The sequence below is a fragment of the Rhamphochromis sp. 'chilingali' genome, assembly GCF_963969265.1.
Source record: "Rhamphochromis sp. 'chilingali' genome assembly, chromosome: 16".
NCBI classification, from domain to species: domain Eukaryota; kingdom Metazoa; phylum Chordata; class Actinopteri; order Cichliformes; family Cichlidae; genus Rhamphochromis; species Rhamphochromis sp. 'chilingali'.
Window position 1 is genome coordinate 12,968,701 of NC_137943.1, and position 18,433 is coordinate 12,987,133.

General features: G+C 41.8%; 1 protein-coding gene across 3 annotated transcripts; it reads left to right on the forward strand.

The window, feature by feature from the left end:
• The first annotated feature begins 497 nt into the window (after positions 1–497).
• On the forward strand, positions 498–17,909 carry LOC308383446 (homer protein homolog 3). Of its 3 annotated transcripts, none has more exons than XM_080861408.1 (10): positions 498–1,017; positions 1,191–1,254; positions 4,458–4,614; positions 7,614–7,745; positions 7,844–7,948; positions 9,104–9,237; positions 11,821–11,977; positions 15,961–16,059; positions 16,156–16,236; positions 16,346–17,909. In XM_080861408.1, the coding sequence occupies exons 2-10, from the start codon at positions 1,232–1,234 to the stop codon at positions 16,529–16,531; spliced, it is 1,074 nt and encodes a 357-aa protein (XP_080717534.1). In that variant the 5' UTR covers positions 498–1,017; positions 1,191–1,231; the 3' UTR covers positions 16,532–17,909. The 3 variants fall into 3 exon arrangements, with proteins under 3 accessions (XP_080717534.1, XP_080717535.1, XP_080717533.1); XM_080861409.1 differs by having other exon boundaries at positions 1,206–1,254; positions 9,125–9,237; XM_080861407.1 differs by having other exon boundaries at positions 499–1,017; positions 1,206–1,254.
• Positions 17,910–18,433: the final 524 nt, after the last annotated feature.

The following is an 18,433-nucleotide window of genomic DNA, read 5'->3' on the forward strand; positions in this document are numbered from 1 at the left end:
CAACATACAAAACATCTCAAGCCTACACGTGGTTTTTGCATGTCTTATGAACTGAGGCTAACTTTTGAGTTCTTCCTCTGTACTTTTGCTGTGACCTTGTTTGGCTTATTGCTGTTTAAAGCTGAAGTGAACAATGTTTTTATGTTTGCTGCACTGTTTTTTGTTTTTGTTTTCTTCCCACTAACTGATGTTGGTGCTTAAAAAGTGTACTCACAAAAAGAAAATCTTGTGTTAATAATCTTGGAAAATTAAAGTTTGCTTCTTTTTGCTCATTCAGCTTGATTTGAGTCTTTTATTTCTCCTGTGAGATGAATTACTAGCATGTGGAGTTCTCTTTAATCTGCTTAAGAGGGCAAAACAACAGGAGGATTCTCATATTGCAAAATCTCATTACACCAATAGGTCCTAAATGGGCTGTTGCACGACTCTTCACTTTTTTTTCTTCTTTTTCTTTTTTAGGTCAAGGCAGACCTTAAAGCTCCGGTTTGCACTGCACACATGCAGGCGCGTTGACATAGTTTCCATACCTGACTGTCACACACAGCTGGAGCGGGTGTTTGGAGGCTGCAGAGCCAGCAGGTGGTACTATACAGCCGGCTGTTGAATGCGAACAGCCGGCCGGATGAAGAGCCAACAACTGAAGGGGAGAACAGAGAGGTTTGGCCGTACAGGATAAACAGTGAAAGACGAGGAAACAAAGAGGTTCTGTGGCAGGACGAAGATGGACTCGGAGCAGCCCGCGGTCACTTCAGCCATTGCCGTCCGCAGCAGCTCTGCTCTCCCCGGCTTCTGACTCTGCGAGCTGCTCGGGGCAGGACGGTGCCACTTGGCGGGCTGCAGCAGGCGGAGTGCAGCGCCTTGCGGTGAAACCTCCCCCCCCTGGAGAATAAAGCAAGAATAAAGCATCTGGTAGCTGTGACTGAAAGGAAGAGGAGACCAACTGGGACAGCAGCAGCAGTTTCAGGACGCAAAATATTGTTAGATAACAGACTCGACGAGGTTTTACACCGAAATGGGGTAAGCGCCTCTCTATCCACGACACAGATTTAACTAGACTTTAAGTAAGAATTAAGAGCGGGGAAAAATGTTAAACTACAGGGACAAACTTTTATGATTATTCCGGGGTTTTTTTTCTGGTATAATTTTTTATTAAAGTAATTTACGTTAACAGTTGTCTAACCAATCCTCAGTCTTTTCTTTTACAGAAAAGAAGTCTTGGTGATCTTCTAAGATGTTTCCTCACCACAGAGAAAGGTATGGCCATCTACCAGCTTGTCCTTTAATATTTATTTATTTATTTATTTATTTATTTATTTATTTATCTATTTAGATTTCTTGTACTTGCATGTGACATTGGGATGGCAGACACTTTACATAAATCTAACACAAATACTTTGAGATCTTGTTATCAGATCAGGGGGACTTAAGCTTTGATTTAAAGCAATCATTTGTAGTGAGTTTAAAACTGTAGTAGTAAGGCTGCATATGAACATTTATCACTGCTCTGCTGATGTTGGCTGTGGAGCACATCTGGAGCAGCGCTCTGGTTTCATTTCAGACTTAATGAATCTGTTAAATTAAGACATATTGTTATGTAGTCCCATGTGGCCCCAGCTTAGTTTATTTAAAACCATTTTCAGCTGATTGGGAGGAGAAGCATAGATTCTGGGGCCATCCTAGGGGAGCAGGTGTTACCATGACAAAATCCTACTTTCACTCACGTTAATGTAGATATTTCCTATTGCTGCCTCACTCCCTTTTTTATTAATCAGACTGTGTAGTGTTTAACATTTCTCTTAGAAGATTTAGATCAAAAGAAACCAGGTGAAACAGGTTTTAGATATTGTAGTTAGTGACAGAGGTCAGAGCTACGCCTCAGGATGAACACACTAATTCCTGTCTAATCACTCCCAGGCTTTGTTATCATGCTTAGAGACCTCCATTAAGTAGGCCACCCCCTCTACTGAGGATGAAGGTCAAGTAATTGAATTGTTCTGCTGTTCAGTTAACAGACTATACAGAGGGGGAAATAATTATTCGATCCCCTGGTGAATCACTTCATTCGACAAGAAAAGTAAACATCACATAAAAGTTATAATTGATTTGCAGATCAGTGAGTGAAATTCTTGACTGCTGCTATGCAGCTTGATGCTTCAGCTCCCTCCAACCGTTTTCTGTAAGATTGAGGTCTGGAGCCTGGCTGCACCACTTTATGACCTCTTCTTTAGCCACTCCTTTGGTGCTTTGGCAGTATTCACAGTTTCATGGTACATGGCCCCGTCTGTTTCCACCTCTGTGCTTGTCTGTAGAGGATGGTGTTCTTTTAGTCGAACTCAGCATTTCTCTTCCAAAGAGCTCGATATTGGTTTTCTCGCAAACCTTCTCTAAATCGAGATTGTGACTGGCAAACTGAAGACAGAGGTGTGCACGTGCCTTCTTGAGAAGGGGAACTTGCAGGTGCTGCAATATTTCAATGTATTGCAGCATCCTGTGTTACCAATGGTGTTCTTGGTGACTGCAGTTCCAGCTGCCTTCAGATCGTTAACAATCTCTTCCCGTGGAGCTTTGGGCTGATCCACCACCTTCCTCAACAATCATCCTCACCCCATTTGTCAAAATCATGCATGCAGCTCCAGACATAAGGTTTTTGCTTCATATTTTGTCTCTGTTAAAATGCAGCTGCCATAAAAACTACACTGTTCATTTCTTTCAGCATATACATACACTAGTTTGACCACCTTTGTGTTTCAAACGTTTTCTGAGAGAGGAAACTAAACATGTTGACACAAACACGTTTGCAGCCTGTGTTTGTCCGTTTGGTTGATTCCTGGTTTGTTCTGTTTGCAAAGCGGTCCGTGTTGTTCGGTCGGATGCCAGATATTATGTGGCAGAGCTCGTCACCTCAGGCAAGGTGAAAGCGTGGCAGTGATGGGATGATATTAGAGTTAATAGCAGGTCCACCTTCACTCTTACCCATTTTATGTTCTGTGTAAAACTAGCACTTTATGATTGTTTGACATCAATGACCTTATTGACTGACTCATGGGCTTCATGGAAAATAAAGAATAACATAAATATGACAGATTATTTGATAGTCCCTTGACTTTCTGATAACTGGTTAGTAGCTTTATTCCCCCTGGGCTTAAATAATGACCTGTTTTTACCATTTTCTGCAGAGGTCACAGCGGGCTGACCTTTATGCTGTTTCCTGTCTTAATCAGGAAGCATAAAAGCCGCAGGCAGCAGAGAGTTAATGTGACTGAAAAGCAGAATTGCAGCATGGCTTATTATCAGACTGGAACATGGTTGAAAGGGTTGGGCTTCTGCTGCTGTAGTCCAGCTGCTTCAAGGTTAGATGTGTTATGCATTCAGAGATGCTCTTCTGCTTAACTTGGTTGTAATGAGTGATTATTTGAATTAATGTTGCCCCCCAGGTAGGGTCAGAATTGAAGCAGGCTGGCCATTCTCCTCTGACCTTGGCATCAACAAGCTTAGTGGATATTTTCAGACCATTCTCTGTAAACCCTAGAAATTATTGTGTGGGAAAATCCCAGTAGATCAACAGTTTCCGAAATACTCAGATCAGCCTGTCTGGCACCAACAGCAAAGTCCCTTTTTTAAGCACCTTTCTCCATTCTGATGGTCATTGTGAGCTATAGCAGGTTATCTCAACCATGTCTACATGAAATGCATCCAGAGAAACCATTGTTGGTTTTTGTATTTGCAATGAGGTCACTGCACCAAGACTAGCCAAAATAATGCAGTTCCACTGGAAATAGCTATAGTGCGTTAAAGAATGCACGTCCTTTTTTTGAACTATTTCATTATCTTACTACATAGCAGCTCTTCTGATTTGCATTTCTATACCAGTGAATGACAGAGGCGTCTTCTTGTGATACTCACTTTCACCCCTGCTGAGGAGAAAGGAGGGGTTAGCAGTGCTGCTGTTCACACCACAGGGCAGTGGCTAAACCACCTCCCGGCACCACTGACTGTGTTGCTTTGATATATTTACCTCGTATCCAGGATACATCGGAGCAAAACCTGCCAGGCGCAGATCAGAGCGTGGAGGGTGACGACTCGGGAGAGGGTTCAGAGAGTTCTAGTCAACATGCTTTGCCAGCTAACCCTGTTTGACTGGTGGATGACGCAGGAAAAATAGTGGGAGATAGCCAAAGGATGATCTGTCCCTGGATGACAGGGGAGACAGAGATGTCCTGTTATGAAAAAAAAAGACAGATTTGTGTTTTTCATGCAAACAAGAAAGGATTTTTAAGCAAAATGGTTTTATTAATGGACCATATTTTAATGGTTCGATGCTCATTTTATACATTTAGACTTTACATTCAGTTCCTTCAGTGCCAGTGCACATTACTTTAAGTCTGCAGAGGGATTTTTACTTTGACATTCCCTTCTCACAGCATCTAATCATCATCCCTCTGTGATTCCTCCTTCAGGGAGCAGCCGATCTTCAGCGCCCGGGCCCATGTTTTCCAAATCGACCCCACCACCAAGAGGAACTGGATACCGGCCAGCAAGCATGCTGTCACAGTGTCCTTCTTCTACGATGCTACCCGCAACGTGTATCGCATCATTAGTGTGGGCGGGACAAAGGTGAGTGCGTGGGAAATTGGTGTAGACAAAATTTTAGATTCAGCAAAGAAGAAAGATTAAAGATGGACAGGGGGAGAAACAACAAACAAATACAGATCTGCTGTCTAGAAGTAATAAGTAAAAGTTGGTGGCTTTGGAATCAAAAGGGGTTTTGAAATAATGCCACAGGTCTAAAAAAGCAAGACAAACAGCAGCTTGAGATTGAATTTTTACTCATCAACCACACTCCCACCAGAAGTCCTGTGAGGTGAAGAATTATATAACAAACTAAACCAAATCGAAGCTCAACACATCAGCAGCCAGACCATCTTTGGTCCGGGCTTGTGGATTTAGATTAGGCGGGTGGGGAGGGGACCCATCTGATCTCATCTTAGCACCTCTAGTGTGACCCACATTTCTGCTTCCCAGAAGGCAGCGCGAGGCAGCAGTTGGCCGTTCAGTAGCCCAATCCTGCCAGGGCTGGTGTCTGGCTCCACAGTAATCTTCTCTGCCACTGCTGCTCCTGCTGCTAGAATCCAGCATGTTATGTCAAGCACGTCGGCACACAAACGCAGAGCGCAGAGTTCATGTAATCATTGGTTGGAGGGGAAAGGGGTGGGGGATGCTTCTTCTCAAGCTGCCTGCAGTTCTAGTATTTTCAGTGCCATTGCTCTAACACAGGAGATGACGTAAAATAAAACAGGTTTATAAATAGGTGTGTTTTCCTTTTCTTTTTTTCTTTTTTGGGGTCATGTGTTAGGAAGGACAGAGCCAGCTTTGGCAACTTCCCAGAGAATGATGTGATAAACCTGGTAGATATGTTTTGATTGTGCAGCTGCTGCCCTTTTGGCAGAAGTGTGAGCAATTGCCGAAACAGGTCTCAAGGGAGAACATGCGTGAAAATGGCATCCTGGTAACCTCCTATTAATGTTCATGCCAAACCAACCGCTGATTTTAACAAAACCTGTTCAGTAATACAAATACAGTGGCTCAATACTCCACTTCATGGCCTTGCTACTATATCATCTATAGCTGTGGTGAGGCTCTGCTGAGGCCTATTTTCGATTTAAATGCTCCAGCATAAGTCTCTAATGTTAGTGCGCAAAGATTTACTATGAAATGTGAACCAAATGTAATAACAACATGTCCAGATGCTTGTGGAAGCATTAAAACTCTCAATCTCACTGATGGGAATAAACAAAGTGAGTAGGGACCGTGAGTGTCGGTGCTAAAGTCCAAGACCACCCCTTTCATGCCGTGGCTGATGAAACACTTAACTTTGGACCACAGAGTTAAATGCCAAGCTGGATGCCACATCCCTGACATAGCTAAAATGTGAACCCTGTTACAACATCTGCACACATCCTTTAAAGCATTCTGTTTACACACCAGTAAACAGTCTTCATATGGGGAGTTACATGGTGCATTAAACATTCAGAAGAAGGTGTGATGGGGACGTAAAGAGAGTGTGTATGGTTTGGTGGGGCACACTGGCGTACTCGACCTTCACTTTGATCTTGGTACGCTTCAGTTACTAATATCGATCTCGCTCTGCTGTGACTCCATTGGTGTGACTAAATTTGACCACAAACAAACACGTTAACACCTGCCGGGCATTACTCCCAAAACATGTCCCGCTTTATACATTCAGATATTACATTCACTTCCTTCAGTGCTCACTGTAAGTCTGCAGAGGGATTTTCCCTTTGACATGCTTTATTTACTATTTTACTTTAAATGGAAATGTAATTTACAAAGTGAATATCATGCGGTATTTATTAGGATGGGAAAAATAGTGGAATTCAGTAGGAAAATGCATATTGAGGTGTTGTCTAGTTATTAAATAATAGATGGACTGGTACTTATATAGCACTTTTCGACTCTACTTATTCGCCTTAGTTCTTTTAAACCTAACATTCCCACTGAGGCTCAGGAGGTAGAGCGGGTTGTTTATCAACTGAAAGGTTGGTGGTTTAATTCCTGGTTACTCCAGTGTCCTCAAGTTGAAGTATCTTTGGCCAAGATACTGACATGGAGTTTTATCTACTGGGGTGTTTTAGTATAATACATACAGTGCTTAAGAGTAGAGATGTGTTTGAGTGAACGAAGCACTTTTTGTGCTCAGATAGAAGAACTGCTATATAAATATCATTACATCTGCCCAGGGATACGTCAGCAATCAGCCAGGGAACCACTTACCCCCCAGTTGGTGGATCTTCTGAGCAGCCAGAGGCACATCTGTAGAATTGGTTTTCACACCACAGCTAACTAAAGGCTTTTTTTAAATTTTTTTTTTATTAAAACCCTTGTTTTGCAGTCACTTTTTCAAACTGAGTCTGAGTGTCGCTGTGGTGTTTTCAGTGAGAAAAGTCTCATCTTCTGGAGTAAGACTCTCTCCAAGTTTTCTCAAGGCTGTGAGGATGTAAATTTTCTGCTGCGTGTCACATCTGGTAACAGTTTCCCCTTCATCACATCCGGGCCCATCTCTGCCTGTCTTATTCTCAGTCGTTCCCGGCTGCTTCAAGGAAAGAGTTGTATCAACTCCCAGGTTTTGGAGGCATCAGCCAAGCCTCCAGCGGCTCATCACCCACTGAGCTCATCCACAATGATCTCATCTCCTGACATAAGTCATTGAATTCATCCAGCTGCTCCAAAGTTTCCTTCTTTGTCTCTTCATGCTCTTCCTCATCCGGTTCTTCTCAGCATTCCTCCAGGTCCATGAGTTGATGCATTAATTTATCGAGTTGTTCCTCCATATTCTGCCTCAATTTGTGGAGAGGTCATCTACGGTTAAAACTGCATTTTGATAACTTTCTTAGTAAAGTAAGAGTAAAATGTTACCATTCACTGGTGAAATGTGTCATAAGTTATCATAAGAAATAAAAATAATAACTTGCAGTGCCTCAGTTAGAGCATGTTGCTGCCATAGTCTAAGAAGGAAGATAGCGTCTGCTCCCAGAGCCATCTGCTCTCTTCACCTGCACCTAAGGGGACGACCTCTGTTATCTCTTTATCTGCAGGCAATTATCAACTGCACTGTTACGCCCAGCATGACATTTACTAAGACGTCTCAGAAGTTTGGTCAGTGGGCTGACAGCCGCGCCAACACGGTCTACGGTCTGGGCTTTGCCACAGAGCAGCAACTGCATCAGGTAGGTCAAAGTACAGCATTTTTAAAAATGTGCCATCCATTTCTTGTAGAGGGTTTGTGCTGCATTGTCTAGGTCATGACTTGCCCTCTCCTGTACAGTTTGCAGAGAAGTTTAAGGAGGTGAAAGATGCAGCTCGTCTGGCGCGAGAAAAGTCACAGGACAAAGAACTGGCCAACACTGCACTCACCATCGCTGCTCCTCAGGTGAGCGCCGTCCTTTTAGAAAGCATGAGCATGAAAGAAGAGCAAAGGTTTGTGAGTGTCACCGAGAAGCTGTAAATGTGAAACCTCTGTTATTCATGCACATTTTGGGCATTTCAAGACTGAAATTAGATGATTAGATGAATGCACCTGTATTACTTGCTGCAGCTCAGCTATTAGACAGGGCCGCTGTGACTAAATCAAAGGAGGGACGGGGAGCGAGGGGAACGAAAAGCAAAAGAAATGTGAGCTGGGTCAGTTGTCTCAGAGGGAAGTGAAAATGAGGAAAACTAGGACGATGGTAAAATTATCCGATGCTGCTCAGCAGTACACCACACTCACATTTTCTCCCCACAGCTACCCAGAAGCCTCTGACTTGAAACACTTCTAATGATGAAAACGTAGTCAGCTCAGGGCCCTTTTCCATCAATAAAGAATAATCAGCCTTCAGTTACATCTGCCTGATCTTGAGGAACATGCCTATTTCCTTTTTAATTCTACGGCTGAGCAGGTTCCAAGTGACGTCTCTCACTCCCGATCGATTTAACGAACACATTGGGAGAGCCAAAGCTCCAGAAAATTGCCAACTGCTTCAATTCATTGTACTTGCTAAGTGGCACTGCACTGCATAACTGATCAGTCCGCAAAGCACGCTTTCTGACTGTGATGTGTTGAAAAGGTCATTTCGTGTTGTGTGCTTCGTGGTGATATGTTCTTCTTTTCCGTTTTTTCCACCTCACGGATTTCCTCTGCAGTTCTCACAGGTGAGTCATTATTTAGAGGAAATGTAAAACACGTGTGCAGGAAGCATCTTTATTTTTTCTTCTTGCCTCTGAGTTTTATACATTTTATACCTTCTCTGATGGGCAGACAGCTCTAAGCTTCTCATTTATCAGACGCTAAAACTATCGTGTTACAGCAGTCAGTCCATCGAGAACAAGACCGCGAAGAGAGAGTCATTTATTATTATCACGAGCTGTATAGCTTTGCTTGATTTTATATGCAGACTTTGACTTGAATGGGATTTTAACATCTAAAAGCAGGCGGTCTCTCTTCACTTTGAATAAATCCATTTAATGCAGAGTCTGTTTTTTTTTTTATTTCTTAATAATTCTGCATTAGTTATTATGAGAGTCCATTTACTGATGTGTTTCTCAGGACCTCTCGGATGAACTCCAGTCTCCACCGGTGATGTGCGTGAATGGACCGGAGGACAAGCTGTTTCGCAGCCAGAGCGCAGACATCACCCTGTCTTCTGAGAAGGAGCGCATTAAAAAGATGCTCTCTGAGGGGTAACTGCACACACACACACACACACACACACACACACACACACACACACACACACACACACACACACACACACACACACACAGAAATGAAACCAAGGAAGCCTTGAAGTTTCATTACTGAGAGCTGAAACAGCCTGATTTCAAACACACCCCATGACCTTCTTCAGTGAAAAAGGTTTTCTAGGTAAATCTCACAACTCGACAGCCATGTTGGTAATGCCAAGTCTTTGCAGTTCCACTATACCTGGGTTTGCATCAGCGCAACATGGCTAGTTTTATGCTTTTGTATTTAGCCATTATGAAGAGGAAGACTGGCTTTTTAGAATATGAACAGACTGTATTTACAGATACATACGGTCATGTGAGAATTGAATTTTTTGGAAGTGGAATAACTTAATTTGTCATCTCTCACATCACCGTGGTGGAATTCAGACCCACTTTTCCTTATACCGCTGCTTCAGCTCATTAAGGCCTACAGGCATTAATTTATGCACAGCTCACATCAGCATTTCAATCGGGTTGAAGGTGGACTTTGACTGGGCCTCTTGTAACACCTTCTTTTTTGTCCATACTGTTGTATATTTGCTGCTGTCTTTAGGATCATTATCCTGTTGTGTGACTGAGTTTGGGCCAAGTTTTAGCTGTCAGCCTCACATTTGACTCTAGAGTACTTGAATATACGGAGCAGTTCAACTTTGTAGATGCAAAACAAGCCCAAATCATCACCCCTAACAGTTGGCATGAGGTGTTTGTGCTGACATGCTGTGTTTGGTTTTCTGGTGCTGTGTATTATGGCCTAACTTCTCCGCTTTGGTCTCGTCTGTCCACAGCACATTGTCCCAGTGTGCTGTCATGAACGTCAGCATTTACCATGCTAACCTCTAATGAGTCTGAGATGTAACTCTTGGTGTTTTTGAAACTTCTGTGAGTATTGCACATTGTGATCTTGGGTTTCATTTTCTTGAACATCCAATCCTGGGATGTTCAAGAATTGCGTTAACACATACCTGAATGGTTCAAGGACATGCAGCATCTACTTGAGCGTGTGGACTTATAGGGGTCAGAGATTGAGCCACTGACATTCTGATTGGTCGATGACCCGTTCTACGTGGCCACCCTGACAGAAAAATACAGTATAACAATCTAGTAGTTGCTGTAACCACGCACTGTGTTTTACAAACGGTCTTTGTAACATCATGAGGGTTTTTCAAATTTCAAGTGGACTGTGCTTCTGGCTGCACTTAACCAGACAATCCATTACCTTTTGGTTCCTGAGTGTTATCATGGTTTTCATTTTTTCTGTGTTAATTAACGCCGCTGACGTCATTCAGTTTGTGAAGCTCCTAAGGAAATGAACAGGCCATTGTCGAAGTGTTGACTCATACATAACACTGAATGAGGCTTGGAAGCATCCCTCCATTCAGTGCTTTGAGCCACCCACAATGCTTTTATACCCTATAGTCCAATTACCACGAAGAAAGCAGCTCCTGAACGGTTACCATGGCAAAGTGTGGCCAGTTTACAACATCAAGCTTTGGAGATGTTGGACAGAGCAAAGGAAAAGGATCAAAGATGAAGAGAGCATATCAAATTCAATCATCGTATATGTCTTCTGTGCAGGTGGCATAAAAGTGGACTCATGGAGTGGGAACTGGCTTGTCTTACTCGCTTACAAGTCATGCATTCATCAAATGTGCAGGAAATTCAGTTTAAAGCCACAGAGATAAAGAAGTTTCAAGGTCACTTCATTTTAAACTGGAACAAACGTCAGTGGGGACTGAAGAACCGTGATGGAAAGATGTGAAAAATACACAAATCTTTATCTGTCATCATCATCTGTCATCTTTCGTTTGTCTTTTTCCTTTCCAACGTCTCTTGATGCAGTTGGTCAGTTTGATCTCTGCTCTCTGGGTCGGGGTTGGGGCTTTAATAAGTGTTTCTTTGCTCTGTCACCAGACCTGTGAAGTAAGTTTCCGTCTGCCCTTTAGGTGTGCGGCTGCAGGCTACAGCCTCCTTAACACTTGTGTAGTGGCTCTGTGATTGTGTTAACCAGACTATCAGAGTTTCATCATGTTCCAGACTCTTGGCAGCAGTACAGCTTGCTTGTTACTCCACAACCAGCTATTGTTTTTTATCCTCATGTTGCAGTGCTTGACACAAGACTCGATTTAATATTGAAGTCATCAACATGTGGCAGTTTTGTTTATTACTAACACTGCATAAGCTTTTTTCCCTGTAAAGATTTGTAAGTACCTGAATCAGAATCAGCTAAATTTGCACTGCATTGTTTGATCAGTTTTCTCAATTTTATATAGCGGGATACAGAGTTAGATATGACTCCACTTAATGAAATCTAAAATCTAAAAAGCATTGTTGCTTTTGTTTAAATAAGTAACAATTTTTCTTCTTTGTGAGGAATTTTAACATTTTTTTTTTAAACTCTGATTGAAAGTTAAGGTCCAGCTCACTGAAACAGCAACTGATGAAACGGCTCTCGAGTCTATCCCAGCTGCCATAGGGCGGGAGGCAGGGTGCGTAGTTTTGGATTTGACGTAGATGTGTATTGGTATTCGTGTTTTTCAGGTCTATTTGTGAGATGAACCTGGAAGCTGAGCTCTTCACTTTACAGGACAGCAACTCTAAGTTGGTGGCAGCTTTGCATGAAGCGAATGCTAACGTGGAGCAGTGGAAGAAACAGCTGACAGCATATCAGGAGGAGACCGAAAGACTCAGAGACCAGGTGAGCCTCAGGGAGTTTGAGGATGCTCTGATGAAGTGTGTTCACCCTGAAGTCTCACCTATTAAATTATAGAAACATATAAAATACAGGATGTTTTTTTTTTCTTGTTAAAAGCAGTAATTACTATTACTATTGGTTTTGTCTCTTTATCTTTATGACTGATTAAGTCAAACTCCTTGGATCTGAACTGGAAAAACCCCCCACTAAGAGTATACATCACTACTACTCCATCAGTGAACAATAACAATGAGATCCATTACTAAGCTTTATGCCAATAATATCCAAAATTGTCTGGCATTTGCTGGCCACAGATACATTTAAAAAAGCTGGGAAAAAAAGTGTTGTTTTGCTGAGCTCATGCAGCAGGAGATCTGGATTAAGTCTGGGAGTCCTGCTGCGTGTCACGCCCCCATCTCTCCCCATGTACCTGTCTAAAACCTTCAGAATCTAATGAAGACATAATGACCTAAATAAACTTACAAAAAGCTCAACAGAGTACATGTTTTAATTTTGAGTACACCTACACGCTGCAGACTAAATTCTTCTTCCTCATTCCCAGGACTTTTTAACCTCCCACTTTTTTATTGTGTATAGTAGCTTTTGTCTTCATAGCTTCTTTGTATCCCTGCACTCCAACTTTTATGTGAGACTATAACATCCCACATGTGAGTTTTGCTTTGGATGCTTAAGCAGAAAGTCACCTTGTAAACGAAATCATTTTAAAGCAGATGGTTTGAAACTGCATTTTAAAAAGAGTCATTTTTGGGTGATGGTAGCTTTATTGTAAAGTGAGTGTAGCAATGCAAACATCACCTTTCCTTTAAATCCTGTTAATGCTTTCTGAAGAGTGCTGGAGTCAGATGCTGAAATTGGCTGAATGATCTTATTGTTTTATTTCATAATAATTTGTTTTCAATAGCAAAAAAGCAGATTAAAATATCTCTGTACTCTGGGTTTTTACTTTTCTCCACTGGTCCAAAGACACACTCAGAATTTCCCACTGCCTCACATCGCCTCTTGTCTAATGCACTCTGGCTGAGAAGGCTCCATCCACCAACTATCAGCACAACAAGGAGTTTAAAGAACGGAGGGATTAGTTATTCATGATAATGCACCATCTGTGACCTAAAAGTTGAGACATACGGTTAACAAAAAGTTAAAATTCTGAGTCTAAAAGCTGAGAAGTTTTCTCCTCTGGCCTCTGAAGCTCTTATACAACTCTGCAGTAACCTGTGGAATAGAAACTAATGGTTAAGGTCACACCTAGTGATCATTTCTGTGGAACAGGAACACAAGTAAGATTGCACAAGCAACAGAGAGATATTGCTGCAAGACTGATCCGGGGTTGTGTGCCTCTACGCTGCTGAGCGAAGCCCTGCTGCTTTTGATTGGGTCGTCCTTTGCAGACACTATATTTCCTTGTTTTGAAACTGGTTGTTTGGAAAAAAGAAGCTTTGCTGGTAACACACTCCATCAATCTCTGACTTGTGCTGCAGGCTTTTTCCCTCAGAAGCTTTAATCAAGGCGTTATCTGTGCTGGTTGAAGCGGTTCACTAAGTACACGCCAAATTTCACGTTTCGCCACGAGGGAGTTCGGTCTAAACACAGAGCCTCACGAGGGTTTTACACTTGAATTACTTCTCAGGCTCCGGTGGATGCAGATGCCGCTGCCCTCCCTGTACCCGCTCATCAATAAAAGGTATTTTCATATTTGCTGGGAGCTGATTCCTCTGGGGACGACGTCGCCTCAGGCTGACATTTACAAACCTCTCTGATTTGATGCTTTAACACCTCGATCCCTTTCCATTATAGCCCAGCCTTACAGTATCGATCACTACTGTTTCATTCGTAAGCGCTCCCCTGGTATTTCAGTAAGAAACAGCTTTCACTATTTTGGTCCACATCGACTGATTTAATCATACAAGTGAGAACCCCGTCTCCTTTGGACCGAGCTAGTTCCTACTGTTTGAGGAAGGGGACCAGGTGGCTGAAAATGGTTCATGTCTCCGGGGTGGTGTGTGTGAGAGAGAGAGGGAGAGGGGGGTTTGTAGGACAGCAATATCCTACTTTCAATGCCCCAGTTAGGAAAAAATGAAAAATCACCAGAGGGAGTTGGCATCCACTTGTTTCTCTCTTCTTCTTTTTTTTCCTCTTTTCTTCTTTTGAGTCTAAACCATACGCCGTTTAAAATAATCCAACGGGGCATTCGGGGTGTTTTTGGAGGTGTCCTTCTGTTTTTCTTTCTAATTCATGGAGCTCAGATGAAATGCAATGCAATGAGGATTTCATTCGTTAAAGTGTTGCTCTTCTACGGCTTCATTATAGTAGAAGTAGCCGCTTATTGTTGCAGGTGAACGCTGTGAGCCATCTGTAGGTGTGACTGAAAGCAAACAGAGTTGAGTGCTCTCTGTGATAAGTTTAATTCTGTCCGCCGATGAGCTCTTTAGCTTTGATAAGAGTTATAGGTGTTAAAAGTCTATGAGTTTTCCTGTTATTCACCTTTACGTTTCATGTCGTTGTTAAAATCTTTAGGCTTTTATGTCTGAATTACTATAGTGTGGTGCAGGGACTGGGGCCTTTCGGTGTAGAGGGTTCTCCTGCCTCTCACAGTGCAAATGCATGCATGTTACTGTAGGTTAACTGGTGATTTTGACTGGCCATAGGCGTGAAAGTAAGCATGAATGGCTGTCTCTGTGTGTTATCTCTGTGATGGGCTGGTGACCTGTCCAGAGTGCATCCTATCTCTTGCCCTGGCACAGCTGGGATTGGCTTCCGCAGCCCTGCTTATCCCTAAATTGGATAAGCCGATAAGAAAATAGATGGATGGTCCAAACTGAGTGCATCATCAAAACGTTCTGACGAATGCTAGAATAAGTCCTTTTAATGTTTTTAGCTGTGCTTCAGTTATTTTGGTTGTGTTTTACCTTAATCCGGACTGTAAAATTCAGTGGGATGGGTTACCATGTTTACATTTATTCCTGGTGAATTCTAATGTCTATGCAGATACTATATTAGAGCCACACTTTGGTTAATATTTATAGCTTGACGTAGCAATAGTCATCAATGATTTGGATAAAATTTGGCATAGCTATTCCCTTAGGATGGAGTGTCATAACTGATCGCAGTGACATCATCAGGTCAGAAATCAGTTTATTTAGCTGAATATTAAGTACCTCCAAGACTAATCGGCACATGATAAACATGGTAAACATTACACTTATATAATATCAAGTGCTAACTCTGCACATTAGCATGCTATTCTGCTATTTGATCTCAGAGATAGTAGTGTGTCCACAGATTCTTGCTTAGCTGTATTAAATAATGTTCTATCAGCTGTGATCAAGCCATAACCTCCACCTTAGACTGTGTGTATGTGTATTTCAGCTCTTAGACTGGATGGCATGGTGCAAAAATGTGTAACTTACTGCTCAGGGCTTCCTTTTCAGTGCATAGAAAGCAGTGCTGCTGTTTGTGTTTGCCCACCAAAGCTATTTCTGGATTGTACACATGGTGAAGTGCCAGCCAGCGTGCGAATTCGTCTTTGTGGCATTTTGTCCTCTTCCACAGCACTCTTATGAAACCAAGGCAGATGGAGGAAGAGGCGTTGTGTTGGAGAAAAGCTGCACAGGATAGAGTGTTAAACTAGGCTGGATGGGCCGACTGGAGCCTTTCTGTGTGGAGTTTTCGTGCTCTCTCTGTGCCTGCAAAGATGTCGAAAAACATCCATGTAAGGTTAATTTTAAGCTGGTTAGAGGTGTGTTTGTGAGCATGAATGGCTGACCAAGGTGTTCCCTACATCTCAACCAAACACGAGGTCACTCTGATCTGCATTTCACATTGTCTTTGTTCTCATTATAGTTCAATTGTTTTAAGTAGACCAGGGAAAAATAATTTGAATCAAACCAGTAATAGTCTGGACCAAATAAAAGCTTTTTAAAACATTGTCTTACATACACAACATTTCCATTGGTGTGTTTTGTAAGGTGGCTGACCTTGAAGCCCACGGCCCCAGTGATCTGTTGAAGGATGAGCTGACCCAGTCCCTGGAGGAGCTGGAGGCCTTGCTGAAGGCTAAAGATGAGGTTGGATATTTGCTAAATAACAAGGAATGACATGACACATCAACAAAAACATACAAAAACTGACTTTTTGATGAGTACCTTTCATTCATTCTCTAGGAAATTCACATTTTGCAAAGCAAAAAAGCAGAGTACCACGAAATGGAGCATCAGCGCGACGAGGCCATCCACAGATTACGGGTAGGAGTGACGTTTTTACAGTAACTTGGCACGTTTTCATTGCTTATCGGGTTCTGGTAAACCTTCTAATATTTCCCTCTGCCTTTTCTGTGTTTACCGTTCACTTCAGGAGATGGAGATGCGAAACTCGGACCTGGAACGTCGCATCCAGAACACGGAGCAGAACCTGAGTAACTCTCTGGAGGACCGGGATCGCTTGGATACTGAGATCCAGAGAGCCATAGAAATTCTGGACATCAAGATCTTTGACCTTAACGACCTCCGCCAGAGCCTTGTTAAACTTATTGACAAATAGGAAGGGTGGGTGAAACACGGCAGAGTGCAACCTGTAAGAGAAATGGAAGAGAGGACAGGGGTTCCGGCAGGAAGCAGTAAACAAAATAAGAAGGAGCTGGTCCCGGTCCTCTTCAAGCACAAAACCCACCTCGGCTGCAGGAAGGTCTGTGTCACAGCAGTGACGGCAACATCGCGCTGACTCTGAGCAGCAGCATATATATGGTAGAGCTTGTCCCGACTTAACGTAACGCTTCATGTTGCTTTCGAGGGTAACACTCAGTGCAATAAACCAACTTATAAGGTAAGTGCTTAACAATGCTAGTCGTTTAGGATTTAGAACTGGTGCTTCTGGTCTTAAGGATAACCTTTGTACCCAAAATCACAATGCAGTGTCAATATGAACAATAAGAGGCCTTGTTTTTCATCTTTACAACAAAATGAGTCCATGCTTAGAAACAGAGGAGCTGAAAAGTGAACGCACAAGACAAAAAAAAAAAAAGAAGTTTAGCTTATTTAAGAGCCTGCATACGCCATAATTATTACTGGGTTAACAGTTCACACAGGTCTTGTAGTTACCCATACGTAATCTAGCAGCTATATTGTGTAATGTGAAGGACCAGTGTTATTTTTTCAAAGGAATATTCAAGGATAGTGAAGGCGTGTGCTCGTAGTTGTCGATAATGTGGTTAATCTAGGACATGCAACTTGAATAGCAACAGCATCTAAACATTGACACCAAAGATCAAATGCTAAGAGCAGAGGGGGAAAAAGAGTTTTCCGTGGCGCGTCTTTTATCACATCCTCATTTCTTGTATTAGGAAACTTTTGATTCCTCAGTAAGCTACTTAAGTACATGATAGTAAGTAGGAAATATTAAGCAATTAAAGTTAGCATAACAATGGTTTTCCAAATGATATAAATCAATAAGCTGCACTTAAGAAGTAACCATAGGAAATTAAAATGCATCACTTAGTCTTACAGGTAAATATAAGTGACTTTTGAGCTTTTCCAGTCTGAATGATATGCTGTGCATCATCTACTAACAAAGCACTAACTTAGTAACTTATTTACAATAGCTTCACATCTTAATGAACACGTTTCTCTCATTGGTGTGATGCATCTGAAGAAATGTAAGATGTTTTCTGCCTTCTGTTACTTTTGAGCACATTACCTTTAGCTGTGGACAGTATGCCATAGGCCTTGAGATTGTGGCCGTACTGTATGAATAATTAAATACGTTAAAAAAGAAAAACTCAATGTCTACTTCAGAGTCTTTTCATCACACAGACTGTATCATATGACATTTTTTAAGCCTTACTGTATGGAGGATGAATGTGAACAGTGATGTCGGCTCTCTGGGCCACGTCATGGTGGTTTGAAAATAAAAGCAAACATTAAAATCGCTTTATGCAGCATTTCGTCTTTTTTTTTCTTGGGTTTGTTTGTTTTTCTTTGGTGAATATTGCATAGAAAATACTTGGACACTGGAAAAAAATGCTTGTATGAAAGAATGAATGAGATGTCTTGGAAGTGCTCTGAGTACTTAAGTATAAGAACCAGTCCATTTACCATAATTTGCAGGTGCGACTAACTGACTCAAAACCCAAACTCAAAATGTAATACCTACCTACATTCAATAACGCTTTATTTAAAAAAAAAAAAAAAATTATAAATTCAATCCAGTAATATTATTTCAAAATAAAAATTAAAAACACAGGGTTGCTATGTTGTTGGTTTACTCTACAGACTGTAGATAAATCTGATGTGCTTTTGAAAAATATACTGGCCAACTTTATAATCTATTTTTTTCTTTTAATCATTCAGCTCATATTCACATCCTGATTAAGCTGAACTTTGGAAAAGATCTAAATATGGCAAAAAATGTGTTACGATCACGTTTTCTTCAATTTTGATGTTTAAC